Below are 26,536 nucleotides of genomic sequence, written 5' to 3'. Positions count from 1 at the left end.
TTAAAAGGAAAAATAGATACAGCAAATATGTTGTATGAATCTCACGAAGCATTTTGGATATCAAATATATTTTTTACAAAATATCACTTGTAAGAGTTATTTGCAAGCAAATAAAAACACTTGTATTATATTTCACTTCTAATACATTCAGGTTTCAAATCAAAATAAAGATGCTTGACAAATTGTGCCTGGTCTTTTTAATTACGTATCTTTAGAAATTCAAAGAAAGCTTGGGTTTATAACTCTAAAACTTTTATTTTTATGAGAATGCAGTATTGCATAAGTTTTTCTATAAATTATATTTATTTCATTATATTTGATTAAAATTTATTTATAATTATTACCTAAATATTTAATTATCATAAACATATTTCACATTCAAAAATGATTATTTAAAAAGTTTAAACATCATCAATGCCTTGACGCTAGCAAATAATAGATTAATAGCCATGAAAGTCTTAGCTTTGTTATACATACTCAGAAACTATTTTTGTTTCTGTGTTTTAACATTTAAATAGGTAGAGCATTTTTTTATCATTTAAAAGCATGTGCTATGAATTGATGCATTCCAAACTCATAATATACATTTGCAATCACACCGAATAGATCATAAAAGTTATATTAAATATATCTCTCACATGTTTTTTATAAACAGCTGGAAGAAACTTCTGTTTTATATAGTAGTATCTTTATGATGAGTAAAAATGTTTTTTGTGGGTTTGTTATTCAGCACATGGGAGTGAAATATCTAATGGTGACAACTTTCAGATTTCATCACAGGGACTTATATTAGGTAATTTGTTAGGTAAATTAAGTACCATGATCTCAACTTAAACAAAGTCAGTTTAAATTACCGAACTTTATAAAACCTAAGATGCAATCAATTAAGGCATATCCCAATTTGTGAGATGCTAAAATGTGGAACTACATGTGAACATTAGAATCAATGAAATATGATAAAACATTATCTTTGAATACTATTAAAATCTATATGTCCCAAAACTACAAAATGTGGAGGAAATGGACAAATTCATGATAATCAAATTATTGAAAAAAATGAAAAGAATCTTTTTCTTAAACTTTACATTATTAAGTAAATTAGCTAATTTTTATTAAGTATTAGGCACTTTTCTTAGTGTTAATCATGTATTGAATCATTCAATCATCGTGACAACCTGTTGGATTTATACTATTATTATTTCTCACTCTATAAATGAGGAAACCAAGGCAAATAAGATTAAATATCTTACACAAGATTATAGTTGATGAATAATAGAGCCAAGATTCAGCCCTTTCCTCCAAAATAATGTTTTCAAGTATTATTTCAGACTATGAAAGGTAATGGTGTTTTTGTTCCCACACAAATTAAGTTTCCTTCAGTAAAATACATGTCCATAAAATAAACAACTTGTTTTCATACTAAATATGTCTGAAGCAGAATTTGGAATAAACTATCTTCCCATCATTCAGCTTCTATGCCAAGAAAGGAAGTCAAGTTTCTTTCTTTTATAAAGAAAAAGACCAATCATCCCTTAAAAAGATGATTCTAGATTTTGCTTTCATTGCTGCTTTTGAGAAGTCAGCCACCGGTCCTTTTTTTTTTTCCAGAAAAGTGTAATCAGTCTTGCATTATTTTGTGTCATTAAAAATGTATCTAGGTAGAAATTTATTTTTGGTTTATTCTGTTGCAGACTTTGTGAGGACGCTTTCTGAATTGGAGAATTGCTGTCATTCATTGACTTTGGAAAAGTCATAGCTATTATCTCTTCGAATATTGCTTTTCTATTATGCTCTTGTGAAGATTTGATTAGATTCACTAGTAAAAAACTAGATTGCCAGACTTTAAAAAATCAACACAATCAATTTACATTCTGTTTCCAAGAGACACAACTAAGTCTGTAGGACACAGGTTGGGAGTAAAAATATACATATAAAATGACTTAGCAGGCAGAACTACTAACTGGAACTAAATAATATTAAACAAAAGGACATCTTAGAAAAAAAGTATATCAGATATGATGTAAGTCACTCAAAATGATAATGAAAGAGGTTTTAATTAATGAGAAAGATATAATAATTCTAAATCTTTGAGAAGCAAAAATGGAAGTTTATAATATATAAATCACAAACTGAATGTATTAGGAAAACTACTGGGAAATTTTCCATAGTCAATGAAGATTTTGACACACCTTTCACAGATCAAACATGTAGAAAATTTACATACCAATAGACAAAAATTGAGAAAGGATACAAAGGATTTGAGCAACAATTAACAGTCTTGTGCTAAGATGATAACTAATCTCTGGGCCCCAAAACTGAAGCCGCACCCTTTTCAAGCATACAAGTAGAAACAACTTTAAAGAAAATTAATACTACACTGTCCTATAATATAACGCTCAATACATTAGAAAAGATTGACTATGAAGATTATGTAGAATGATAAATTAGTTTTTAAAGGACAATTAAAATACTTTGTTAATTGGAAAAATTTAAGAATGCACTTAATTGATTCAAGGGTCAAAAATGAAAACATGGTAAAAGTTAGACAATGCTCATAACTGAAGGATAACAGCTATATTATTTTTAAAAAGCACGTATAATGAGTTAAACTTGTACTGTTAAAATACGTGACTTTAAATGCTTAGATTAGATTAGAGGGAAAAAGTGGCGTTTCATGAGTTAATCATATATTTTCAAAAGATGGGAAAAGAACATCAGAATAAAATATAAATTGTAGAAGGAAATAATGTGCAAAGGTAAAAGCAAACATTGAAACTGAAAACAAAGTAGAGAGGATTAAGAAAAGGGAAAATAAAATTAACCAATCTCAGATAGATCAATCAAGGGGTGGGGAGAAGATGCAGATGGTTTATGAGCATAAAAATATACTTAAGATAGTTAATGGAATGAACAGTATTTGATAGCACAACAAAGGAAATATAGTCAACAGTAAGTAATGATATACTTTAAAATGACTAAAACAGTTGAATTAGAATGTTCCTAACATACATGATAAGTGCTTGAGGTGATGGATACCCCAATTACCCTGATTTGAGTATATATATCAATTACCCTATATCACACATAACCTATAAATATATACAACTATTATGTACCTAGAACAATTAAAAATAAAAAATTAAAATCAAGAGAGAAAACAAAAATGAACATTAGAAATGAAAATGTGACATAACCAACTTCTAGGGAGTTTTAAAATATAAGAAGAGTCTATTACGAACAACTCAAAACTAGAATTTTGAAGCAATATAATGGGAAAATTTCTTGAAAATATAAACTACAAGGACAGGCATGGTGGCTCATGGCTGTAATCCTAGCACTTTGGGAGGTTGAGGCGGGAGGATTGTGGGAGGCCAGGGGTTTGAGACCAGCAGAGCAAGAGTGAGACCCCTCCTCTACAAAAATTAGCTGCGCACAGTGGTTGTTTCTGCAGTCCCAGCTACTTGGGAGGCTGAGACAGGAGGATCACCTCAGCCTAGGAGTTTGAAGTTGCTGTGAGCTATGATCACAACACTGCACTCTAGACTGGGCAACAGAGCAAGACTCTTGTCTTGAGAAAAAAAGAAAGAAAAGAAAAAGAAAAGAAGTGAAAAGAAAATATAAGCTGCAAATTAACTCATTCAGAATGTTTTTAAAGTATGATCCAAACAAAAAAGGAATTATTAATGAAATTATGAATTATTAATGAAATTATATTAATGAAATTAATGTTATTATATTAATGAAATTAATTATATTGATGAAATTATTAATGAAATTAATGAATTATTAATGAAATTTTCAGGCTCAGGCCTTTTTAGAAGATCTTTAAATAACAGATAAGGCCAGTATTATACAAACTTCTAGAAACGATAAAACATACATACAAAAATACCCACATATAATGTATAATAATGTTGATGCATTTTGTTACGATACGAATTCAATTTTTCTATGCATCAAATGACATCATTAAAAAAATGTGAAAGGATATGTAATATACTGGGAAAAGACATCTCTGCAGGCATATTTTCAACAAGGACTTAAGATTCAGATTATATGACAAACTAGAATTCTAAAGTTTAATATAAAAACAAATAATTCAAAATTGAAATGCGAAAAGAACATACAGGCTTTGCAAAATATATAAAAAAGGAATAGTTGTTGAATATAAGAAAAAATTATTCAACCTCATAATCAGGAAAATACAAATAAAAACCCATAAGTAATTTTACAAAAAATTAAAGTACAAAAATTAAAATCTGACAATACCCACACTGAAGCGAATCAACACTACAAAGAAAATAAGTTTAGTGAACTAGAGTTATAAGCATCACCGTGGATGAACCCTAGAAGTAAAGAAGTAAGAGAAAAACAATTTGCTGAGATATGTAAGGTAGGCATCTATTCATATAAATTCAAATGAAAAAGTCAAAAATACTAAATAATTTATTGCTTTGGGATGCTTTCATATATGATACAAGTATAAAGAAAATTAAGAAAATGGTACACTCAAAATTCGGGATACTGGTTGCCCCTCCAGTGGAAAAAAGTGATACATGATTGGAAAGGTGGCGGTACTATTCTAGATCCTAAAGGAAGTGTGTGTACAAAGCTGTTCTTCTTTACCATTCTTTAAGTTGTAGACATTTGTTTTATATACTCTTTAGAATGTTTGAAATGTTTCAAAATTATAACAATGAAGAGACACATCAGAAGAATATTTGATTTATCTGGAGGAAAAAAGTAGTGGGTAGAAGACCTAGGCTCAGAGTAGACGAATGAGGATAAGTTGAATGAAAATAAAATGCAATGTCTGTGGCTCTTTTAATAGCTTAACCTATTTTCCAAATAATAATCATAATATATTCTAGTTCCCTCAGGATTATAAAACCAAGTTGCTGTGTTCCATGATAATTTATTTCAGAACATACTGTGTATTTCTACAGGGAGGATACAAAGAACGAATTTTTGTTTTGTTTTTCTCTTTACTCACTCTTCAGATATGAAACCATTTTGCAGTCTCTTTTGACGAATATTGTAAGAGAAAGACAGTGGCCTTAGCTGAGAAAGCTCATTATAATTCAGGCCAATTAAATGGCCAATTAATAAGCATTATTTATGTCTTCATAGACAATGACAAAATAGAGAAAACCAATCAGAAAATATCGCCACAGATTCCGGTAGGGCTTTTAAGTTATTAACCGTGAGATTTAAAGTTTCTAATAAGGGGTTGTTTTTCCACTTTGCTGAGACTTTGCCAGCTTGGTTGCATTTACTAAAATACTTTCTAATATTTTCTCTTTCTCATGGAGACAATTGCTAGAGCTTGAGTAGTAAAATGAAGTTCATGGACTGCAATTGTGCTCTTTCTCCAGAGTTTCAAGAGATTGCTCTCTGTTCAGTAATTATCTAATACTGTAAACTAACCAAAGTAAAGACTTATGTTAATGTTAGATCCATTACTATTCTAGCCTCTTTTGAGTGCAAATGAATTCAGGGAATGTCTGATCTTTAAATTAAAGTCGAATTTGCATATAGAAACATTAAAGTATTCGAGTAAAAAACTATCACTTGGTCACAGGCTTCATTTTAATATATACTTTTTAAAAAAGTAATAATAATTGGTTGATACCCAGGAAATAGACTTAAAGAAAAGCATGCCTATAAAACATTTATTTCTAAAAAAAAAAAAAATAGACATGTTAATAATGAACATATTCATTAAGAAAATACATACACAAAAACTAAATAAAATTCTTTCAGTAGACCAAAATTTTGGGGCAAAATAAAAGTAAGGATTTAACTTCCTTGTTCTCTTGACGCTTAACCCCTATACAACATTCCAAATTTCAGAAATATTTCTGACATAGGGTTGGCTGGTACCTTTTACAGTGCTGTTGGGAGGCAGTCATGTTGAAGTTCTTGTTCATCAAGGAGTCATAAATAGGGAGAAAAAATGAGTTCAAAATGCCAAATTCTAGACGAATGTTGTGCCTTCTCTGTTTCTTAAACACTGTGCTGTTTTCAGTCAGGCGTTTCTTTAATTTTCTTTCTTTGAGGATTATCAGTACTTACTAAGCTTTTACGTTTTCTTCCTTATAACCAATGCGAGGCATATGAGTGGTTGTTAGGATGGCTACTATCTTGGTGCATGAAACAGTTTTCCTCTATATGCAACTAACTTGTCATGATTTTATTACAGGATACTTCAAATGCTTTATTAAATCTGTTTTTCTTCTTTGATTCATTTCTTTTTAATGATCACCACTAAGACTGCAAGTATTCAGCTTGATGATTTCTAAAGTCTATACTGTCAACGCAGTAGTGCCAGAAAATCTAGATTTAATTTTTTTTTTTTTTTTTTGAGACAGAGTCTCACTCACTCTGTTGCCTGGGCTAGAGTTAGATTTAATTTTTCAAAAGCCTAACTATGGATGTTCCATGTTAAATCATTAGACCTTAAACCATTAATATCATAAGACCTTAAATCAAGCTCCTTATGTTTCTAACACCTTTTCCTCTGCCTAATTTGTTCTATTGAAGGACGGTATACCTCTCTTTCAAAATAATATAGAAAAATGCCAGTACCTATGCAACGCTGTTGCTCTGGAAAATTGGGGTAGAGCTTGAGGGAGGGGGGAAGGATTTCTCCTTGTCTACTAGTGTGTTACTAATGTTATACCACCAGAAGAGTAACATGAGGATGAAGAACATGAAACTATCAGAAATTTTCTGAATATAATTGAAAATTCTTTCCCAGAAAACCATATTTATTCAAAAATAAAGTCAAAACAAAAATCAAATGCCAAAACTGTGAACTGAATATTTAACTTTAAAAAGCAGTATTTTTTTATGGACATATAAGTCACCCAAGAGGTAAATAGCCCTCAGTTCTAATCAAGTTTCTCTTATTCTTTGATTAATTGTTTCTATGGGAAATATTCAAATTACAGTAGTTTAAGAAAAAAGAGAGACGAAAAGCCACGAAGCTTATTTAAAGAAATAATAGCAGTAAACTTTTCAAATCTAAAGAAATATACAAGTATCCAGGCAGATGAAGACTAAGAGTCTCCAGTGAAATTCAATCCAAACAAGACTACACCAAGACCTATTATAATCAATAGTCAAAAACCAAAGACAGAAAAAAGATCCTGAAAAGATCAAGAGAAAAATAAGCATATTACATGTAAGGGAATTTAAATAAGGCTAGTAGTGGATTTCTTTCAGCTTTTGTTTGTCTGGAAAAGACTTTATCTCTCTACTTCTGAAGGACATGTTTGCTGGTTATAAAGTATTCTTGGTTCACAGCTCCCCCTATTCTTTAGCACTTTGAATATATCATCCCCCCTCTGTCTTGGCCTGTCAGATTTCTGCTAAGAAATCCAGAAAATGTGGGATGTATGTATATGTCTACACACACGCACCATGGAGTACTACTCGGCCATAAAAAGGAATGAAATAACGTCTTTTGCAGCACTTTGGATGGAACTGGAAACCATGGTCCTAAGTAAGGCATCTTAGGAATGGAAAAACAAATACCACATCTTTTTTCTTATGGGAGCTGAACGGCAGCTAAATGAAAGATATACAGGGTCAGAAAGAACAGTAACGGACATTGGAAACTAAGAAGAGGGGGGAGGGGACGAGGGATAAAAATCTACCTATTGAGGACAATGACAACTATTCTGGTGACAGGTACACTGAAAACCCTGAGTTCAGCATGATGCAATTTATCCATAAAACAAGAAACACTTTCACCCCCTACATTTTTTGAAATAAAAAAAAGAGTATTTTCTTCAAAATTATAGTTAAATTGACATATGCGTATATTAATAAATAGTATATCTTACTTAGTATACATTATATAATTCTATACATATACACATATTTATGCACACACTAATATATACCTATACACCCACACAACATTTGTGGTTCTCTCTTCACGTGTGACGTTACTGACGCCATTGTTAAATTTCAATATTATATTATTCTGTTTGAATAAGAAGCCATCAGTGACCTTTGAATATTGTATCAGCAGTGGGGGGTAGTAATTTGTTTTTCTACTGAGAATAAGTGCAATAGCTGGATTTGAGCTGGTCAATTTCATTTAGCATAATGAGGAACTTTTAAGTTCATATTGTTCCTTAGCCTGAACTTAGGAACACACTGTTTTTTTAGGGTTTCAGGAGAGGAACCAACCTCTCGGAGAACCATTTGAAGCACATGGCCTCTTTTTAAGTTTATGGTTTTAAAATTTAAATAATACTAATATTTATATTAATTAAAAGGAATAGTAAATACTAAAAAATAAGGGAGAAAATAAGAAAGATTAGATAGTACACAACTGTGGTCTCTTAATCCCTTTGTAACAGTCTCCAAATGAAGTATTTGGGTCACACTCAAGAGGTGCCTCATTGAGTAGCTTATTAAAAACAGAGTTCACTGGCCCATGTGTACTTTGAAGATTTTTAAAAAGTGAATTTATTTTACTGGTTTTGATCATGTTGTATTACAGTCGTCATAAGGTATTAGGATGGGGGGGGAAGCTTTTATTTTGAAATAGTATCCAAGTTTCACCTTTGCAGGATAAACAGCTTAATAACAGAAGATCACAAATGATGACAAGATCTTAACAACCTTCGATTCCTTTGTAATTCTAAGTTGTGACCTATTATTTTTGTTCATGTGTTTGCTAAACTTATTTATGCACAACATGAATTTAGTGATATATAGGATGAGATAGGCATAAGTGAAAAATTATGTGAGAATGCTGAATGGAGATTTAAAAAAGAATTATGCTCGGAATTACCTACCTAATCTACTGTAACATATTTGGTTTTGTCTTTATTTAATAGCCATTACATTATGAAATAGTTATGCAGTCAATTGGTCATAACCTAGAAGTGCTACCAGTAACACTGCTGTGTTACCCAAAATAATGTGAAAAGATAATAGAGATAATAATTCAAGCCTCCTAAAGCCAAGTCCAGTACCTGTACATTCTCCATAAAACTATTTTTTTGCTAACATCTATATTTACAAGTGTATGAACATTTCGTGTAAGTAAATACTATGCTTGTTTGAGGTTATAGAAAGGCCCTGGGCTGCTTGTCCATCTTGTATTTCAACCACAGTTGTATTTTAATTGTATTTGAAACACAGTTTTCAAAACCAAGTTTGGCAGGGTGATCGGTCCAGAAATAGAGTTTCTATTACATAAGTCTCACTGCTACAAACTACAGCATATATTAGAATAAGGGAGGCTGTTCTCAGGAGCTCTAGCTGGGGTGGGCAGAGCTTAAAAAGAGACAAAAAGATTAAGTTCAATTACTTGTCGGGATATTTTGGCTCTGTCCCATTCTGAAGCTTTTGGGGGGTGTGAGTGTATGCGTGTGGAATGATTAAGGCTTAGCTCAAGATTTTTTTTTTCCAATGACTATTTTACTTCAAACCTATTGTGCCTTAAAATTTTAGTGATTAGGAATCTAAAATATTCAAAATTATATTTTATCAATACCACATTAAGAAACACAAATTGTGATGTTATTTATAAGTGTTCTTACCTTCACGTCTTTGACATTCATCCTTGTTCCTTCCTTTCCCACAAATATATCATCAATGTCCACAAGGATGTACCTGTCCAAGGACAATGCCAGCCTCTTCCCTGACAAGAAGGAGATGGCATCTATGAAGATGAGTTTGTGCAACCAAAAGTTCAAGTTGTTCCCAAAAAGAACTCGCTGAATTCCATCATGAAGCCCCAGATCCTGAATCACTGTCGCCAAAAGTGTTTTGCTAGACAAAGATGAAAGGGATTTTTCTGTCTGTAATTCAGTTAAAAGTACAGGCTGGTAGGTCGAATGATTATATTGGAAAATAGTCCAGTCTTCCCCAGGAAGAGGGCCTTTCTCAACCTTGGGGGCTTTGGTGATATGCAGCAAGCGTGACTGAGGGTTGACAAAACAGTCCTTCAGAGCTAGATTATTGAAGAGGTTTAATGGAAATCCTTTTAATTGTGTACTTGGTAAGCTGTTCTCATTGGCTTTATGAAAACCGATGATACTAACACTGTATTCCACACAGTATTTTTCTAAAAGCTCTCGATTCCATGAGTCCATGCTGACATACTTCAGAATATTTTCATAAATAACTAAAGTATACTTCCCTTTGCCATTATCTGTGAGAGGAGGTATGTCTCCCTTGCCGGGGGCGATGACCATGTGGTACCGAAATCGGCTGGACTCCAAAATAGCTACGATGTCTTGACCAAGTTGAGAGTATTGGCTCTCCACAAAGAGTAGGACAGTAGGGTCAGTTTTGGATGTATCAATAGGTTTAACTGTTTTCAGCTCCATTGACCGATAGGGTAGAATTTTGACATCAGCACACTCTGCTTCTGCAGTGGTTTCAATGAGGGTCATTTCCTGTTTGTAGCCAGAATAGAGGAAGTAGGCAGAAATGACCATGCTCACCAAGCAAAAGGTAGCTAAGAGAACGATCAGTGTTCGAAAACTTCTCCGAAGTTTCACAATAAGATTCATTTTTTAAAATAATGCTTTGGAAGTTTTTTTTCCAATTTCTTTTTCTAAAGTGCCATAATGAATAAGGTATGAGATGATGTAAACATAACTTCCCAGAAGTTCATGTAACCATTGCAAAGCATGTAAAATGTCTGAAGGGATCACAAAGGAGTTAAAGCTGGAAGGCAATTGACCAGGAGGGCATAAGCTGAAGAGATTTTGAGTATGTCCGATACCAAGAATTGCTGCAGAATCCTCTAAGCATAATCTGAAAAAGAGGAGAAATCCAATAACTAAGACAAAAATAGAAATAGAAATATTTATGTGTATATATATGCTGATATCTAAAAATCAAAGATATGAAAGATAATTTTATTGTCCTAATATGCAAAAATGTTAGTAGCCTGATGTTGACACTCTAGATTGTACTGCTTAGAGTATGGTAGACGTTTTGAGGACTTCCAGAATACAGAATCCTATTTGATTTTGCCCAAACATCCATAGGCACAGGAACACATACTGAGATCATTTCTCAACTAGTCACCCAGGGAAAAAAAGTCATAAAAAAGTATGCTTTAGCATAGAATGTTAATTACCATAAAAACAACTTCAACAGAACTGGAAAACCGTATATACACATAGAATTAGAAAATCAAGTATTTGTGCAGGGCTTGGAGCAGTGGAACATGCTCTTAAGTATGTGCTTAATATCTGGAGTGCCAAGCTGAGTGAATAATTTTGTCAAATTTATGGTAGTTACAGGTTCTTCCCTTTAATAATATATCCTGCATCTGGACTGACAGGGAGCCACTTGGCCCTCTTCGGCGTAACAATCCGTATAGATAGGATTGTCCCTTCTTCCTTCTTAGAGGCAAGATTAGTGACAGGCTATGGGTTTCCATTGCTAATTTTTATACAACAATCAAACATTCTATTTTCCTACCACTTTCTTTAGTTTGAAAGAAAAAATGTAGAAAGCATTAAAAAAGATCTTTCCCAAACTGCTTCATCACAATTAGACATGATTTTTCATTATTATTAGGTGGTTTTTCTTTGCATAGATGTTTCTAATTTTTAGTGAATTACTTTCTGTACAATTTTTTTTCATTTCCCTCAAAACTGGGTTAGAATACTTAAAAAAATAATTTCCATGTCCCAGGTTGCCAAACTAGAGTCCGTAGGAAAACATCTAAAATAGTTCATGCTTGCAATTTGTGATATGTATACTTAAGATGTGTATTGTTGACAGGTTACATCATGGAGAATTAAATTAGCATGTGTTGTAATGAGTAATACAAAATGAGTGATATTCTCTTGCACTGTAGACATTTTATGAGTTTCTGTATTTTATATTTTCAATTTGAGGATCTGAATGATTAATGGTTATTGATAACAAAATTATTAGATTAAAAGATTAAACATTATGATATTATGTCACTGCTTTCGTTTTGTATTTCTGTTTTAAAATAAAGTTTTTCTCACTAATTTAAACAAAACATTCTATGTTACATCGAAATAATATTTGTTTTTGTCTTAGATTTTGAAAAAATATTTTAAAAACATTCTCAAAAGTTGAAAATCTGAAATTTTGAAATTTCTACCAAATATTTTAATTCTTCAGTTCCAAATATATCAACGGACTTGAATTTTCCTCTGTGAAACACATTGCATCAATTTGAAAAATCTCCCCAGTGATTTCATAGTCATTTAAAAAGGAAATTAATTTCATATTAGAGACTTACTGTTACTCTGTTTTCAAATAAAATTGTTTAAAATAATTATTTGCTCTCTAAAAGCCTTTCAAGTGTTTCAAAAGTCAGTTCCCTTTAAACAAATTTAATTGAATTTTACTAAAAAGAAATGAAATATAGCAATAAAAAGGCATTGGTTTGCTTTAAAATATATAAACCAGTTATGCTATACCTTCTACTTTTGTGTATGTTTGAAAATGTTCATGAATAAATTTTTAAAATAAAAATCAAATTAAAAGATATGTGAAGGGGATGAAGGGGAAAAAAGAATATAAATGTATTTATTACCTTTGGAATATACACTTAAAAATGGTAAAGATCACAAGTTATATATGTATATTTTACCTAAATAAAATTTAAAAAATGTATATTTAGTACATATGTGTATGTGTGTATATATGTATAAACTATTGAAATTGAAAGAGATTTGGAATTTGTCAAAGGAGCTTATCCAGTTTTATATCGTATTAATTCCTAGACTTCTCCAAGCTCATGTAATTGATTTATAAGTCAATTTAAGCAAACAGAATCAGGACACATCCCACCCCTATCCCAATCTGAAATGGCCCAACAAGAGCAGAAATCTATTTAATCCACATACTTTGGAGGGTTGTTTAGTGTTTTAATAGTAAATTAAATTTAAATTTAATGAAGAGATTTGAATAGAAACTGAATATATGACAAATTAATATTTTGTCAAATCTTTATCTCTTCTGACATAAGAAATGTGATTTTTATTTTTGAATGTACAAAGGATGAGATGTCAGTTTTGCATATTAGAATAGTTCATCGTAATATGCAATAATAAAAAAGAAATAAAAAAGCATATGGGACTAGAATCTGCCAACCCAAAGAATAAATAAAATTTAAATGTGACATTTATTTAACATTAATATGTTCAGAGTTGGAAGAATGATAGGTACCTCTTACCACATGGTAGATATGTGTGTTTCAATGTGTTGTTTTAACTAAAGGAGTTATCCTTCTCATTCAATCCTCACATTTCCTCTCCCCTTACAAAAATTGGCCAGTGGAGATGAGGAAGCCTGGACCATAAAAGATGATATACTGTCAATGTTTACTTATGTTCCACACCTGAGACAGGAGTTGGTATGATGCCATTGTTTGGAATGTCAAAGAGATGTGGTACGTGATTTGTTTGAATTGTTTACCTAGCGTTGTGCCCCTTAAAAAGGGGTAAAAAAAGGCAAGGCAGGGATGGGAGTAGGGAGACCAACCAATGTGAGAATCTTATGTTGCCAATATAAGTAAAATAAAACAATTAAGATTAACTTTTCAAAAGAAGCATATGGTAAATAACTCATATAAAATTAAGGAAATTCACTTCAGGATAATGGTGAAGACATTAAAATGCTGCGCCAAAAGTATATAACATGTGCACGTGTTCTTAAGGACTCTAAGGCAATATGCTAACATTTTTATTTCACCTTAATCCCCCATCCTCTGCACAATGAATTTGAGACCAGTCAGCAAGAGAAACATACAGGAGCTTTCTTTTCCCCACTTTTCCCCTTACATGGTAATGTTAGTCTTTCATTATAGGATGAACAAATAAATGGATTTCTGAGTACATTGCATCTGTGAAAAATTCATATTTCCTTCACTACCACACAAAGAAAGTTAAATAAGTGTTGGTCCCAATGCTTCTAAATCTGACTTTCACATGTCCTAATAAAACTACTGTTAAAAATTTGGAAAGGGAGATATACTCATTATTTTTCACGACAATCTGTCTAAAAATGTGGGCTGCATGACCTCTGAACAGACTTTAGGAAGAAAAAAGAGAGGCCTTTGCAGATGTTGCCTTCCTTTTTCTCACTCCTTTTCTTTTTTTTTTTTATTTCTGCATATTATGGGGGTACAAATGTTTAGGTTATGTATGGTGCCCTTGCCCCGCCCCCAGTCAGAGCTTCAAGCTTGTCCATCCCCCAGATGGTGCCAATCGTGCTCATTATGTATGTATATACTCGTCCCCTCCTCCCTCCTCCCATCTGCCTGACGCCCGGTAAATGTTATTCCTATATGTGCACTTAGGTGTTGACCAGTGTTGGGGAGGAGTCCATCCTTCTCGATGTTGTGGAATAATTTCTGCAGGATAGGCACCAGTTCTTCTTTGTAGGTGTGGTAAAATTCGTGTGTGACACCGTCTGGTCTGGGACTTTTCTTTTTTGGAATGTTTTTTATTGCTGTTTCAATTTCAGTCCTTGATATTGGTCTGTTCAGGAATTCTATTTCTTCCTGGTTGAGCCTAGGGAGGCTGCGTGTTTCTAAAAATTTGTCCATTTCCTCCACATTTTCCAGTTTGTGTGCATAAAGGTTTTTGTAGCATTAATAGATGATACCTTGTATCTTTATTGAGACCTGGGTGTATGGGGTCTGGTCTGTAGGCCTGTCCCCTGGGCCCTGGAGAGCAATCCCTGACCCTGCCAGGGAGATGAGTCCTGGTCTCAAGTCACCTATAGGGTGCCCAAGCTGGACCGATGTCTCTCCACCTCGGGATTTGCCCTGCTCTTCTGGAGTCACCAGCCAAGCAGCACCTGGGAGGGCTGGCAGGTAGGGAGCTCACAGTCTGAGTACCCCTCAGTCTGCTGTAGGGTCCTGAAAGGAAAGGGCCCTTTTCTTGGAGATGCCTCCGGGTGGTGGCTAAATTGTCTCTCTGGGCACCCACGGGTAGGGAAGGGGAAGGAGGAATGGGGCAAAATGGCGCCTGCCTATGGGCTCCGGTCTGCGGGCTGGGAGGTTCCCCGAGGGGCCTGGGAGCCTGGTGTGCTGTCCGCGAGAGGCCACTGCTCACTGGCAGCAGCGTCTCTGGGCTGGTGTCGGCAGGTCTCTCCACCCGCTCAGAGCCACCAGCAGTCCGAGACGCAAGGGAGGGGAAGTTAACCGCTCCACCTACCCTTGTCGCTGGTCTCCAAGCCTCTCGGGGGCCTTTCTCCTTCCAGTTCTCCTCCACAACTTCTTCCCGTGGAGTCTCCTGTAGTTTCAAGCACCTCTCCTTCTGACCCTCGTCCGTTCTGTTTGTCTGCTTGTTTATTTTTTTTTCACTTTCCTCTAAAATCTGTCTTTTTTGCAGAGACACTCTGGCTGGCGGTTTTTCTTGTCCACCATCTTGAATTCTTCCTCACTCCTTTTCTTTTCTTTACCTTCAATGCTTTCAAATGTGGGTCATCACCTCAGTAGTAGTGGAATAAATATCTCCCAGAATCTATTACTCTCTTTTAAGATTAGATAACATGAAGGCATTATTGTTTTGCATATCTGTTTTCAAATCACTTGTTGATTTATTTTCAAAATGTGTTTAGAGATTCTCTAAAATATAGTTTGTAAAGTGTATTTGCCACATGTTCTAAATTATTGTAATTTTTTAGCAGCAGAGAAGTTAGTAAACAGAGCAGTTACTGGTGCTGTTATAGTTATTGCTACTTTTTGGAAAGACAGAAATTCAGAAGAAAGCTAAAAATGAAATCTCATTGAATATATGTGTGATTCTTTCTTTGTTGAATACTGTCTAATAAGCTATACAGGTCACCAAAGATGCTCATTAAAGTTCAGCTGAAATTTAAAAAATAACAATAACAATATTTCCTAGCATTTAACGAGTGGCTACTACTTGCTAGTAATTATGCTACATTCTTTGCATTCATCGTCCTGTTTACTCATTCTTACACGATTTTTAAAATGAGGAAATTGCGATTTAGAGGATTTAAGAAAGGGACTAAGCTCACATTACCAATAATTTATAATGCTAGGGTTTTATGTTCCACCAGTTGCATTGTTGAGAAAAGCCAAAGATTAGTTTAGGTGAAGCCAAACACTTAGCAGGGAGCATAATTACATTATTTAACCTCACATTAGCAAACTTTACTTCAATTTTAAAAGTTCGGATACTCAAAACCAGAAATATCTACCAAATACGGAGAAAATTGTAGAGGTGAACTGAATCAACTTAAAGACGCTGTGTTAAGTTGGGATGACTTAAGAATTTATAATAATTTAATCAGTTTTGATTTTTCATGATACCTAGGAGAAAACATTTTAAGTACCTTATTTTTATGTTTCATGAGTTTCTTGTTTTCTTTTAAGAAACTTAAAAAGAATTAGCTCATATTTCATATTAATGTAGCAGTATTAATATTTTTAATTAAAAATTAAAATGGTTAAAACAAACAAATTTAACCATTTTTTCATACACATAAACTGCACCAGCACACCCTTGGGGTGAATTCCAAAATTTACAACCATCTTTTAAGAAAGTTGCAGTATTTTTCAAATTATAAGTCACCACCACATATATGAACATGAACATGTGTGTGCCTGTTTGGATCCCAATGTAACATTATTTCTTATTCCAGGTCATGGTCAAAGTGTTTGAGTTGAAAGACTACTCAACAAGGCACAGCTAATTCAAATTATTTAATCTGGTTCTAAGAGAATGATAAATATCACAGAGGTTTTAGCTAAAGATCAATTCAGTCTCTTATAATTCTGAGTGGTTTCTGAAAATATCCAATATTGATTCAATGAGGTTGAGACTAGGAATTGATTGATATCACGTGGTTTGGTCCCTTGGAGTTCCTTTCAGCTTTAGCCATAAAATATTGTGATATTATTTTCAGTAGCAACCATACCTACATAAATCACAACTCTTTTTTTCCCCAAATGAAGGTGCTAAGTAATGAGTAATTGTTATATTTAATCGAAATCAAAGTAGTATTCTTATTTTATGAGTTTCTGCAAAAATGATCCTTTCTTCCCCTGTAAATAATCATTTGATTATTACCTACCTTTTATATACTTCATATTTTCTTGATTTCTGCGACAATATAAATCTATTTTAGTCTACAAAGTATGCATTTTTACCACTACAAACTCCTAAAAGTGTCATTTCAAACATAATGATAACATTACTACCATGATATTATATTGTAACATAATATTATACTAGGTACATAGCTTTAAGCTATCAGCTATCTTCATACTTCAAAAGATTATGAAGGCAACTCAGTAAATAGAAGAGTAAATGTCAGGTGATTTCTTTTATCACCATTTCCTACAGACACATATAGTGCCTATTTACCATTTTCTTGTGTTTTGTTTGCTAAAGCAGAGAAATAACATGATTTTTTAAAGCAAAGAGTCCATTTTTATTAAAATTAAACTGTAAATATCTATGTTTCCATCTCATTTATTAGAAAAACATGAGGTCTTTGAGAGTAGGAAACTACCATATGGACATTTGTTCTGCTTTGTCATATAAGATTTAGATACAGTAATAGAAATGTGATCTGTGTCCAAGTTGAGAGGTCTCGTAATCATTGCTTGGAACTCTGTATTTATTTTTATAGCTAAGATTTCATCATTGAATTTTACCCTTAATACTACTAAAACAATAATCATATCTTTAAAATGTACTGGCCAGAATTAAATAGAATTAAACAACTTTGGAATAACTATATCTGTTCTATGGGTTCCTGAAGTCCAGACAATTCCTTTAGGAACTTGGGATGACATTGGGATCAATCCTGAATCTGTCTCATTTTGTAGAAATTTTAGGGTAATATTTACAATGGGACATTGAAAATTGAACTAGAACCAGACAGGCTATCTAAAACGTAGCTCAGGGGATGAGCCAAGAAGGCTGACTAAAGACATCACTTGTCAGGTGGTCCTGGCTGGAAGGTACAATATTGGACCAAGGAGAGCAGAGAGCAGTTGCAGTTCGGGTGTGGATTACAGGGAGAGACAACAGAGGAGGGGATGGGTAAATTCACACCTAACGGTACAGTGCACACTGTCTGGGTGATGGACACACATGTGACTTTGAATCAAACTATACAAAACCAATTCATGTAGCCAAAACTTTTGTACCCCTGTAATATTCTGAAATAAAAAATAAAATAAATTTAGTTCAATCTTAGATTAGCTCCTATTTACTCCTCTATGTAAGAAGGCAATTTGCCTGTTTCTCATGTTATCATCAAAAACATCTAAGTTCCTCTGTTTTAATCTGTTCTTCATTTCTTCTCTTTATTTACTATTTCCCTGTCAACTCTAGAAAATTTTCTTTCTTTTCTTTTCCTTTCTTTTACTTGGCAGTGGATGGTTTTAAAGTCACTGATTTAAAGCTTGTGCGAATGGATTTAACGTGAGGAGTGTGGTCATTAATTGGCCAATCTATGTAACAATGTTTCTGTTTTCTATCTCTATTTTCTTTTCTTTCTATATAAACAATTTATATAGAAGCTACAAAAGATGACTGAGGAAATGTAATATCATGATATTCTTCCCTGTTTAGATAAAATCATATGAACAATTTTCTCTCAAAAGCAAGCTATTTTTCTGTAAATTGTCTTATCTACAAAGGTGATTTGAAAAAGTGTTTATAAAAACTCATTCTGCTACCTTTCTAAACAAAATGTATGTATATTTTATACAGAAAATATTATAAAATATTTGAAAACCCAGAAAAATAAGATAAAATCAACATTGCTTATCAAAAACCTCTGTCTAGTCCTTTCTCTATATGTAATTTTTTCTGTAGCTTAAAAATGTAACTTTTATCTTTTCATTTAAAATTATGACATTGTCTAGTGATAATAAAAGGGAAACATGATTAAGAAGTCCTTCTTATATCCATCACTGTTGTTCCTTCTCTATTCCCCCAACTTGTTACATTTTGATGATTTCAATAAATTTCAGGTAGCCCCGCTGCCTAAAACCCCAACCTTCTACTTTACAATGAGAAAAGGAAGAGAAGGTTGAACTGGCTCAAAATTATCCAGGGAGCCAAGCTGAGCCCCTCCCACTAACGTTCCCCAAACCTAAGAAATTCTCCCTGTACTTACTTGCTTCCTGATGCCATGGAAAATGTGTATCTTTCTAAAGTCAATCTTTTCCTTTTGCTTTCACATATTTTCTAGAACTTCAACCTCTCCCTTCTGGGGACTTTGTTCAAATCTGGGTATAATGCTTTCTTAGTAATTGACCATAAACAGTATCTACATATTAATATTTTTTTAATAATTACAGAGTTTTAATGTCTTCATGGCTTTAGTCTCCACCACCCCCTCACTAATCTTAGTTTATCTTCCGGGGCCTGTATTGATTTTAGTTTGAGACTCCACATAACATCTTCTTAACGAGTTTAACTCATGCCAATCTTTTAAAGGTTTTCTATCACGCTCATACCCACCCCCAAGCCAAGCAACTGCCTTTATCTTTCTCTTCAGCTCTAGAGTCAAGCTTTTGGAAGAGTTTTCTATTGCAAAATTCTTGCATCTTGTTTGTTATTATTGCACTGTACATGTAAACCATTTGTAGTTCTGGAATGACCAATGTTGTCTCTCTTATCTCTAAGACTGACCAGCTCTCATTCATTTTTAAAAATTCAGCTTAAATAAAACTACCTCTAAATGTCTCCCCTGACCTTGCAGAAGCTAGTTTAGTGAGTACACCCCCATTGTGTTCTCGTAGTGCAGTCTATATCATAGACATTTCAGTTGAGTAATTTTGCATGGGTTTCCATCAAGGCAGAAACTGTAACTTATTCAGAATTGAATCTTCAGCACTTCGTAGACCTCCTGGTGTGTCAGGCACAAAGCAATTATGCCAAAACAATGATAACTTACTCAAATCTTGCATAGATTCTTTCTCTATACCAAGGTGCAATGCAAATGCTGTTTTCTCTAGAAACCTGTGAGGTGGAGGTTGGAAGAACAAGTTTGGGCTTCAGTTTCCTCATTGAAAAATGAAGAAACTTAGAATAGTTTATATTTCTATTTCCATGTATGCATTTATCATGGAAGATTTGGAAGCATGCTCACCAAAAGATTGGTCATTTCTTTTACTTTTCTGTATCGTTTGAGTTTTTGCAAGAAACATGTACTATATTTTAAAAAAGCACAAAAAATGTAGGGAGAAAATTGTAAGAAGGGGTGAGTTTGGTAAGTTCAAGTTTGCTTCAAACTCTAAAATTCTATAGTCTTATGTATGAACCTTTTCTATTCCTGCCAGTCACTGGTAGTCTTTCTTCCTCTAAATCTCTGAAGAATATGTTGTCCTTATCTTTTTGGCAATACATTTATATTTTTATTTAACTGATTTATGTGTCTTCCCAAGAAAATCGTGAGTATATTTTTAATAGCCCAGTCTATATATAAAGTTTCTCATTTCACAACGAACTACTTTTTTTTCTCTCAAGCATAACCCAATACTAAATTAGACACACAGCAGATTCATAATAATCTTGAGTAAATCAGTTAAATAGATGTTCCATGTTGTAATGTTTATAATAATTTATATTGGAACAGTGATCTTAGAAATCATGCTAAGGCTTTGAAAATTGGAAAATCAATTGTACCAAATTAACTCTAAGTTTACTTGTAACTAGGATATTATGATACCATCATTGCTTCTGATGAGTCCAAATTTGTCAGAAGATTTTATATGTCTTTATCTATAGATATATATGTAAATAATTGTTTAATAACATAAATTAGATTTTTATCTGTTATTGAAAAGAGAAATAAAATACTGGTAGTAAAAGAAGTGGCAGTGGATCCAGTTTTGGATCCCCAAAAACCTAAATTTTGACTAGCACTGATACAGGTCCTGGCATCTCTGATCAACTTGAGTCCAGGGATTGGCAAACAGGTGTCCATCCATTTGCCTGAGTTGATTTGCAAAATGCGCTCACAGTCCTTGGGCACACAGAGCATTGGGGATATCGGAAACTGCAGATCTGCATATATACTAGTGTTTCCATGTTGGATTCCTGCAGCAGTGGCCTTGCTGAGACACATGCAGTGACTTCTGGGCAGTGAGAGTAGTGGTGAGCAGGAAAGCTAGGACCTCCCAATGGGTGATCAAAGGTGAGACCTTGAAGGGCACTAAAACAATTGAGTAACAAGGGAAGGGAAGAGCCAATACTATGTGGGCTATGATTATGAACCAGATCCCATTTGTACCCACAGGATGTGGAGGTCTGCAGAAATTTGGATTATATTAATATCAGCATATTTCCCCCCAGAATTTATTTATTTATTTTTATTTCATTTTTTGTTTTAGTAAGCACACAAAATAAGATCTACCCTCTTAAGTGATTTTAAGTGTACAACATAGTATTATTATTCCAGAATTTATTTAAGTATCAGCTTATCATTTTATATGTATAGTGATAAATATATTGTTCTTTCTACCTTGATCATTAACTTCCTACTTACGTCATTTTCTAGAACGCGTTGTCTAATGAAGTTTTCCCTCAATCTTTTATCTTGTGTTTTAGAGAAAGGAATATATTTTCCCTAGATGCAGAACCTGGCTACAAAGGGCCCATAAAGTTACCTCTGCTTGTTGAGTGACCTATTCTACAGTGATGTTCTTTTTAACAATTAAAAAAGATGATATTTACAGCTATTTTTTTTAAAAGCCAAAGTAATGATAGGAGATAACATAAGTAAGTTATCTCTTCTAAAGTTGTAAAATACCCAAAACTATAATGAAAAAATGATGTGACTAGAATTATAAAAAGGTAAAATATTAAAACAACTTATCCTCCATCCAGCAAACATTTTTTATCACACAGGCTATAAAAACAGGTTTATCAGTCATATTAGCCATTTTCTTTTCTAGGATTAGAAAATGATAACCTGTCTATTGGTATATCACATTTATTTGACAGGAAAAAATAAGACATTTGCTTTTCAAAATGCATATTTCTTTATTTCTAAATATTCTTTGAGTCTCCTTTTTAACACTAGAGGGCGATATGTTCTAGCTTTTATTGCAAAAATACATCAACAGCACCTGTTATCCATTGACAGATTATCAAACAAAGAAAGTGCTAACTCGATGAGTCCTGAGAGTGCAGGTAACAAGGCTCTTGGAATGAACATCATGCTGTTGTTATCAGGGAATGATCAGTGACTCTGAATGTTAAAATACCAATTTTGCAACAATTTCACATCAAATACGTTTTAATCAATTCTCTTCCCCATATTTGTAATGAATAGCCAATTTTATATTGCTTGTATAGTTCCCTGCTTCTATAATTCTATTTCTGCTTTTTAAATATACATCTTCATATTTTTGTTCTTATTATGCACAAGGGACAGATAAATAAAACAACAGATTTTTTAATATCTTGCTAATTTTTGTGAATTTTAAGAACTAAACTTTTTTTTCTGAAGTGAAAAGAGGTAAAACATCTATAATTCAAATATGTAAAAAAACAATTTTGTCACATCTTGCTTCCAAATGACCATTTATTTAGGATATATTTATTTTATTTCTTAACTAAATACAATAACGTGTATTGATTTTTGCAAAAGAGATTTACCTTTCAGTTTCACATTTCTCTATTATGCAAACACGTCTATGCAATAATTTCATTTACAAAAATGGCATGATTCTAAAAATTTGAATCTGCTTAATTAATTAACCTTTTAAAATATCTTAAGAGTTGAGAATTAACATATAATTAATAATAGCTTACATACAAAAGAGAAATGTGTACACCATGATTTAGGCTGTCTCTCAGTTTACTCTGTTTCTTAGTTATGAGGATGAAATAAAAAACATAAGAACTATATTTGAAATAATTTAAAATTGTGGTTACAATTTCCATTTAGAATGGCATTGTGATTTATTTGCAAAAGAGGCTTCCTCGATGGTTATATCTTACAGTTGTAACATTATATGCATCCATTATAATTTATCATTTACCTGAGAATCTGTAAAAATACTTGCTCACGTGCAGCTGTTTTGCAGGTGATTTGAAGGATAATGGATAATTAGGAGGTTGTGCTTACAATGAAATACTCAAATTAATCATTCTGAGTAAAATGTACAAATATACCAATAGACTTTATCTCTATTCATGCTTTGAGTTCTTCTCCAAAGTTGCTTTCCCTAAATTAGTCATTAAAAATTTGTTTAAAGTATTTTTAGAGACTAAGAAATCTTTCACAATCACTATCACAGAATTTGTCATAAATGAGGACTGAATAACACCGTGATAAAGATGCAAACCATAATTGGAATGCAAACATCAAGGTGATTAAAAAATGCAATAGAAAAATTGTTCTTAATTAGATTTAGTCTCATCGTTCTACTCGAGTTACGGTTAAGGCCACATGCACACACACGCAGATATCATAAAGTCCATTTTGAAAAGTGGCCACAGACCAAATACTATACAACTATCACTGCTGATATTAAGATCTGGGCTGCACTTCAAGTGACACTGCTACTGATGCCCCTGGAATATGGACCTAGATGAAGACACCTCAACCTAAATGGAATTTTCTTTGGACCCACTTCTTCACTTCAGTAGCTTCTGATTCAAAGTCTGGTAAAAGCATATGGGATTAGACACCCTCAGTCGGCATGTCCCTGACTTGGCTGAGGAAAGAATTACTTTACATCTGTATTGAGGTGGAAATTCATAAGATCATGAATTTCTCAAACATAAGAAGAGTGTTCAAATTTCTGGATATAAGTGAAGATAAAATAAACAGGTAAAAGGTGAGTTAATCTAAATGAACGAGTACAGAAAGTGATAATAATAAAGCCCTGAGACATTGAAAATAAACCAAAGTCTAATTGCAGTAAATAAGAACAATAACATAAAAGTAATGAGGGAGTAAATGGCGTAAAAATGTTCTAAAAACCCTGTATTTTCTGGGAAAAAGGTCATGTTACTAACTGACTTCAGGTATTGGTACGTTAAGTATGCACAGTGTGATTTCTAGTGAAACCAATCAGAGAAGGCACAAGAGAGGCCTGGACCAGATCCTTCCCTCGCGCCTGTTGGAGCTTTGATCTTGGACCTTTAGCCTCCAGAACAGTGAGACAATACATTTCTATTGTTTAAGCCATTCCGTTTTTGGTGCTGTGTTACGGTAGCCCTAGGAAACTAATATAGTAGCTGTAGATTGCCAGATTAGTTGAATTTCAGAAAATGAACCAACATTCTCAATATTATGACAGAGACAGCTGTCTACCTAGAATTCCCGCCCCCCTTTGAACACCCCCAGCTCTTCCAATTCTTAGAACATGATACTTCCTATAGGCTTTGGGCCCCTCGGGACCCAACTCCTCACACAGGGACCCCCACAACTTTTCTCATCGTGCCCTTTATCCCCAGCCATGCGAGTCATCAAAAGACAGTCAGGACCCCATGGACTTTCCTTACCCACCTCATAACGCATTCATGACCCCACTTCCTACCCTCTCCATTTCTTGAAACCTTTCACTGCACTCACCAGAATACATGGTCAGTCATCAGAACAGTTCTTTCCCTATACAGTGAAACTTCTCTAAAAGTTTTCTGCATCTTCCTGGCCCTAACTAAAGCCTTGTTCTCCCCTTAGGACCTCAGAGCTCTCTGATGCTACATTTTCTCTCCCAGTTCTCTACCACTGGGGCAGGAGGTTGGTGAGATGTCCTTCTTATTTCTTACTGTCACTTCTAGACTACTCTCCTTTCCCATTCCCTAAAATCCTATAACTTTTCATCCTATCAGACCGTACCACCCACCTATTCTCCTTCCAGCAGTCATCAACTCATGCCTGGGTTAAACTCCTTTAGTTCTAAAAATCTTATCTTTTGGAAACCTTTCATTGTTTTAACAAACTCCTCATGTAATAATTGTTGATAATAAAAATAACCGTATAGATGATCCTTCCCACACTATACCTCAAGAGTTTAAGTTCTCTCTTTAATGATCCTGTGTTTCTTCTTATCACCACCACCAGGTCCCATAGTCACATGCTAGGTCTTTCCATTATAAAGAATAACTGTGTAACTGTAAGTGATTCCCAATATTGATTTCATACATTTTGCTATCCAAACACAATCTTCTATCTCTTTAGCTCACTCTACTTATTACTCTAATTTCAGCAATATTCCAAACTCCTAGAATCTTTAAACCATTCATCTTCTCACTTTTCAGTCTCTCTCACGGTGTCACAACACTCCTTGCTCAGCATAAATTACATAATCTATCATTATATTCATTATATATAATATACTGTCAAATCCTTTTATTCTTTTTTATTTCATGATGTACAGTTGTCTAAACAACAACACTGAATAAATCCCACATTCCACCAAATCTATGCTTGCAACTCTGAGGATGGATGAAGCATCACCAATCTGAGTTAAATTCTTGATCAATAGCCTCAAATGGGTCCTTAATTCTTGCCGATAATCTTTTTATGCTTTTTAGTCCATTAACAGTATCTTCTTCTAGATGAATGTTTCATATCTTTCCCTCTATCTTCAAACTTTTAACTGCCTTTTCATTCCTCTCATCTGATGATCTTGTTTTCTATTTCGCAGTGAACATAGCAGCAAGCAGAAAGGAACTTCCATAAGCATCCACTACCGTCCTTACTCACTTATGCGCGTGTATGTTCTCTTTTGGATAAGTTATCTACTCTAGCTAAGGACAACCCTCTACTTGCGCACTAATTTCTAATGCATTATTACCTACTCATTGGAGATATTGCTTCAATAATACTTTTCTCTCTCCCATGTAGCCATAAAGTTTTCATTTTCTACTAAAATATTTATACCAGCTTGCAAACATTCTGTTATTTCGATCATAATTCACTTACCCTTTAATCTATCATTCTACTTCTTTCCCCTTTACAGCAAAAACTGTTTGTAATGCTGTGTCTAATTTTTCTCTGGAGCCTGCTCTAATCAGGCTTACCCTCACCACTTCATTTTTCTTACAAATGTCACCAATGACCTTCATGTTGTAAAATCCAATTATCAATTCTCGCTCCTTATTTTACTTTATCTATAAGCAGCATTTTATATCACTGATCACCCTTTCATCCGCTCAAAAACTATCTTTCCTCAGCTTCCAGGAAATCACACATTTATGTTTTTTTAATGACTTTCTAGTCACATTTTCTGATCTCTACACTACCTTCCCTTCTTTGGCGATCTCATACAGTGTTATGGTTTGAAATACTATTGAAAAGCTTAGTCTTAAATGTGATCGATAAAATGACCTCCAAAATTGATATCCCCAGCTAAATCTTTTACCAGCTTCTATTTGTATATTCAACCACTTTGGAAATCTAATGGGCTTTTCAAATTTAAATGAGATCAAATCTGATTGCCTGATACTTTCTTTAACACTAAACTGATTCCTCTCACTGTCTCCTTGTATAAGTAAATGGTGCTACAATATTAGAAACACACATATGCACACACACACCCTATACT

The 26,536-nt window shown here is 33.5% G+C and overlaps 1 protein-coding gene across 1 annotated transcript in view; it reads right to left on the bottom strand.

The window, feature by feature from the left end:
• NDST4 (N-deacetylase/N-sulfotransferase (heparan glucosaminyl) 4) overlaps window positions 1–26,536 on the bottom strand; it is a 242,455-nt gene that overhangs the window by 197,286 nt on the left and 18,633 nt on the right. The window contains exon 2 of the mRNA XM_012655070.1: window positions 9,567–10,791. Within this exon, the coding sequence (XP_012510524.1) occupies window positions 9,567–10,544 (978 nt within the window). The 5' untranslated portion in view covers window positions 10,545–10,791. The remainder of the gene's footprint in view (window positions 1–9,566; window positions 10,792–26,536) is intronic.

The sequence above is a fragment of the Propithecus coquereli genome, unplaced genomic scaffold (genome assembly GCF_000956105.1).
Source record: "Propithecus coquereli isolate 6110/MARCELLA unplaced genomic scaffold, Pcoq_1.0 Scaffold46, whole genome shotgun sequence".
Taxonomy (NCBI): domain Eukaryota; kingdom Metazoa; phylum Chordata; class Mammalia; order Primates; family Indriidae; genus Propithecus; species Propithecus coquereli.
The sequence above is the reverse complement of the archived record's forward strand: the minus strand, read 5'-3'. Positions and strand labels throughout refer to the sequence as shown.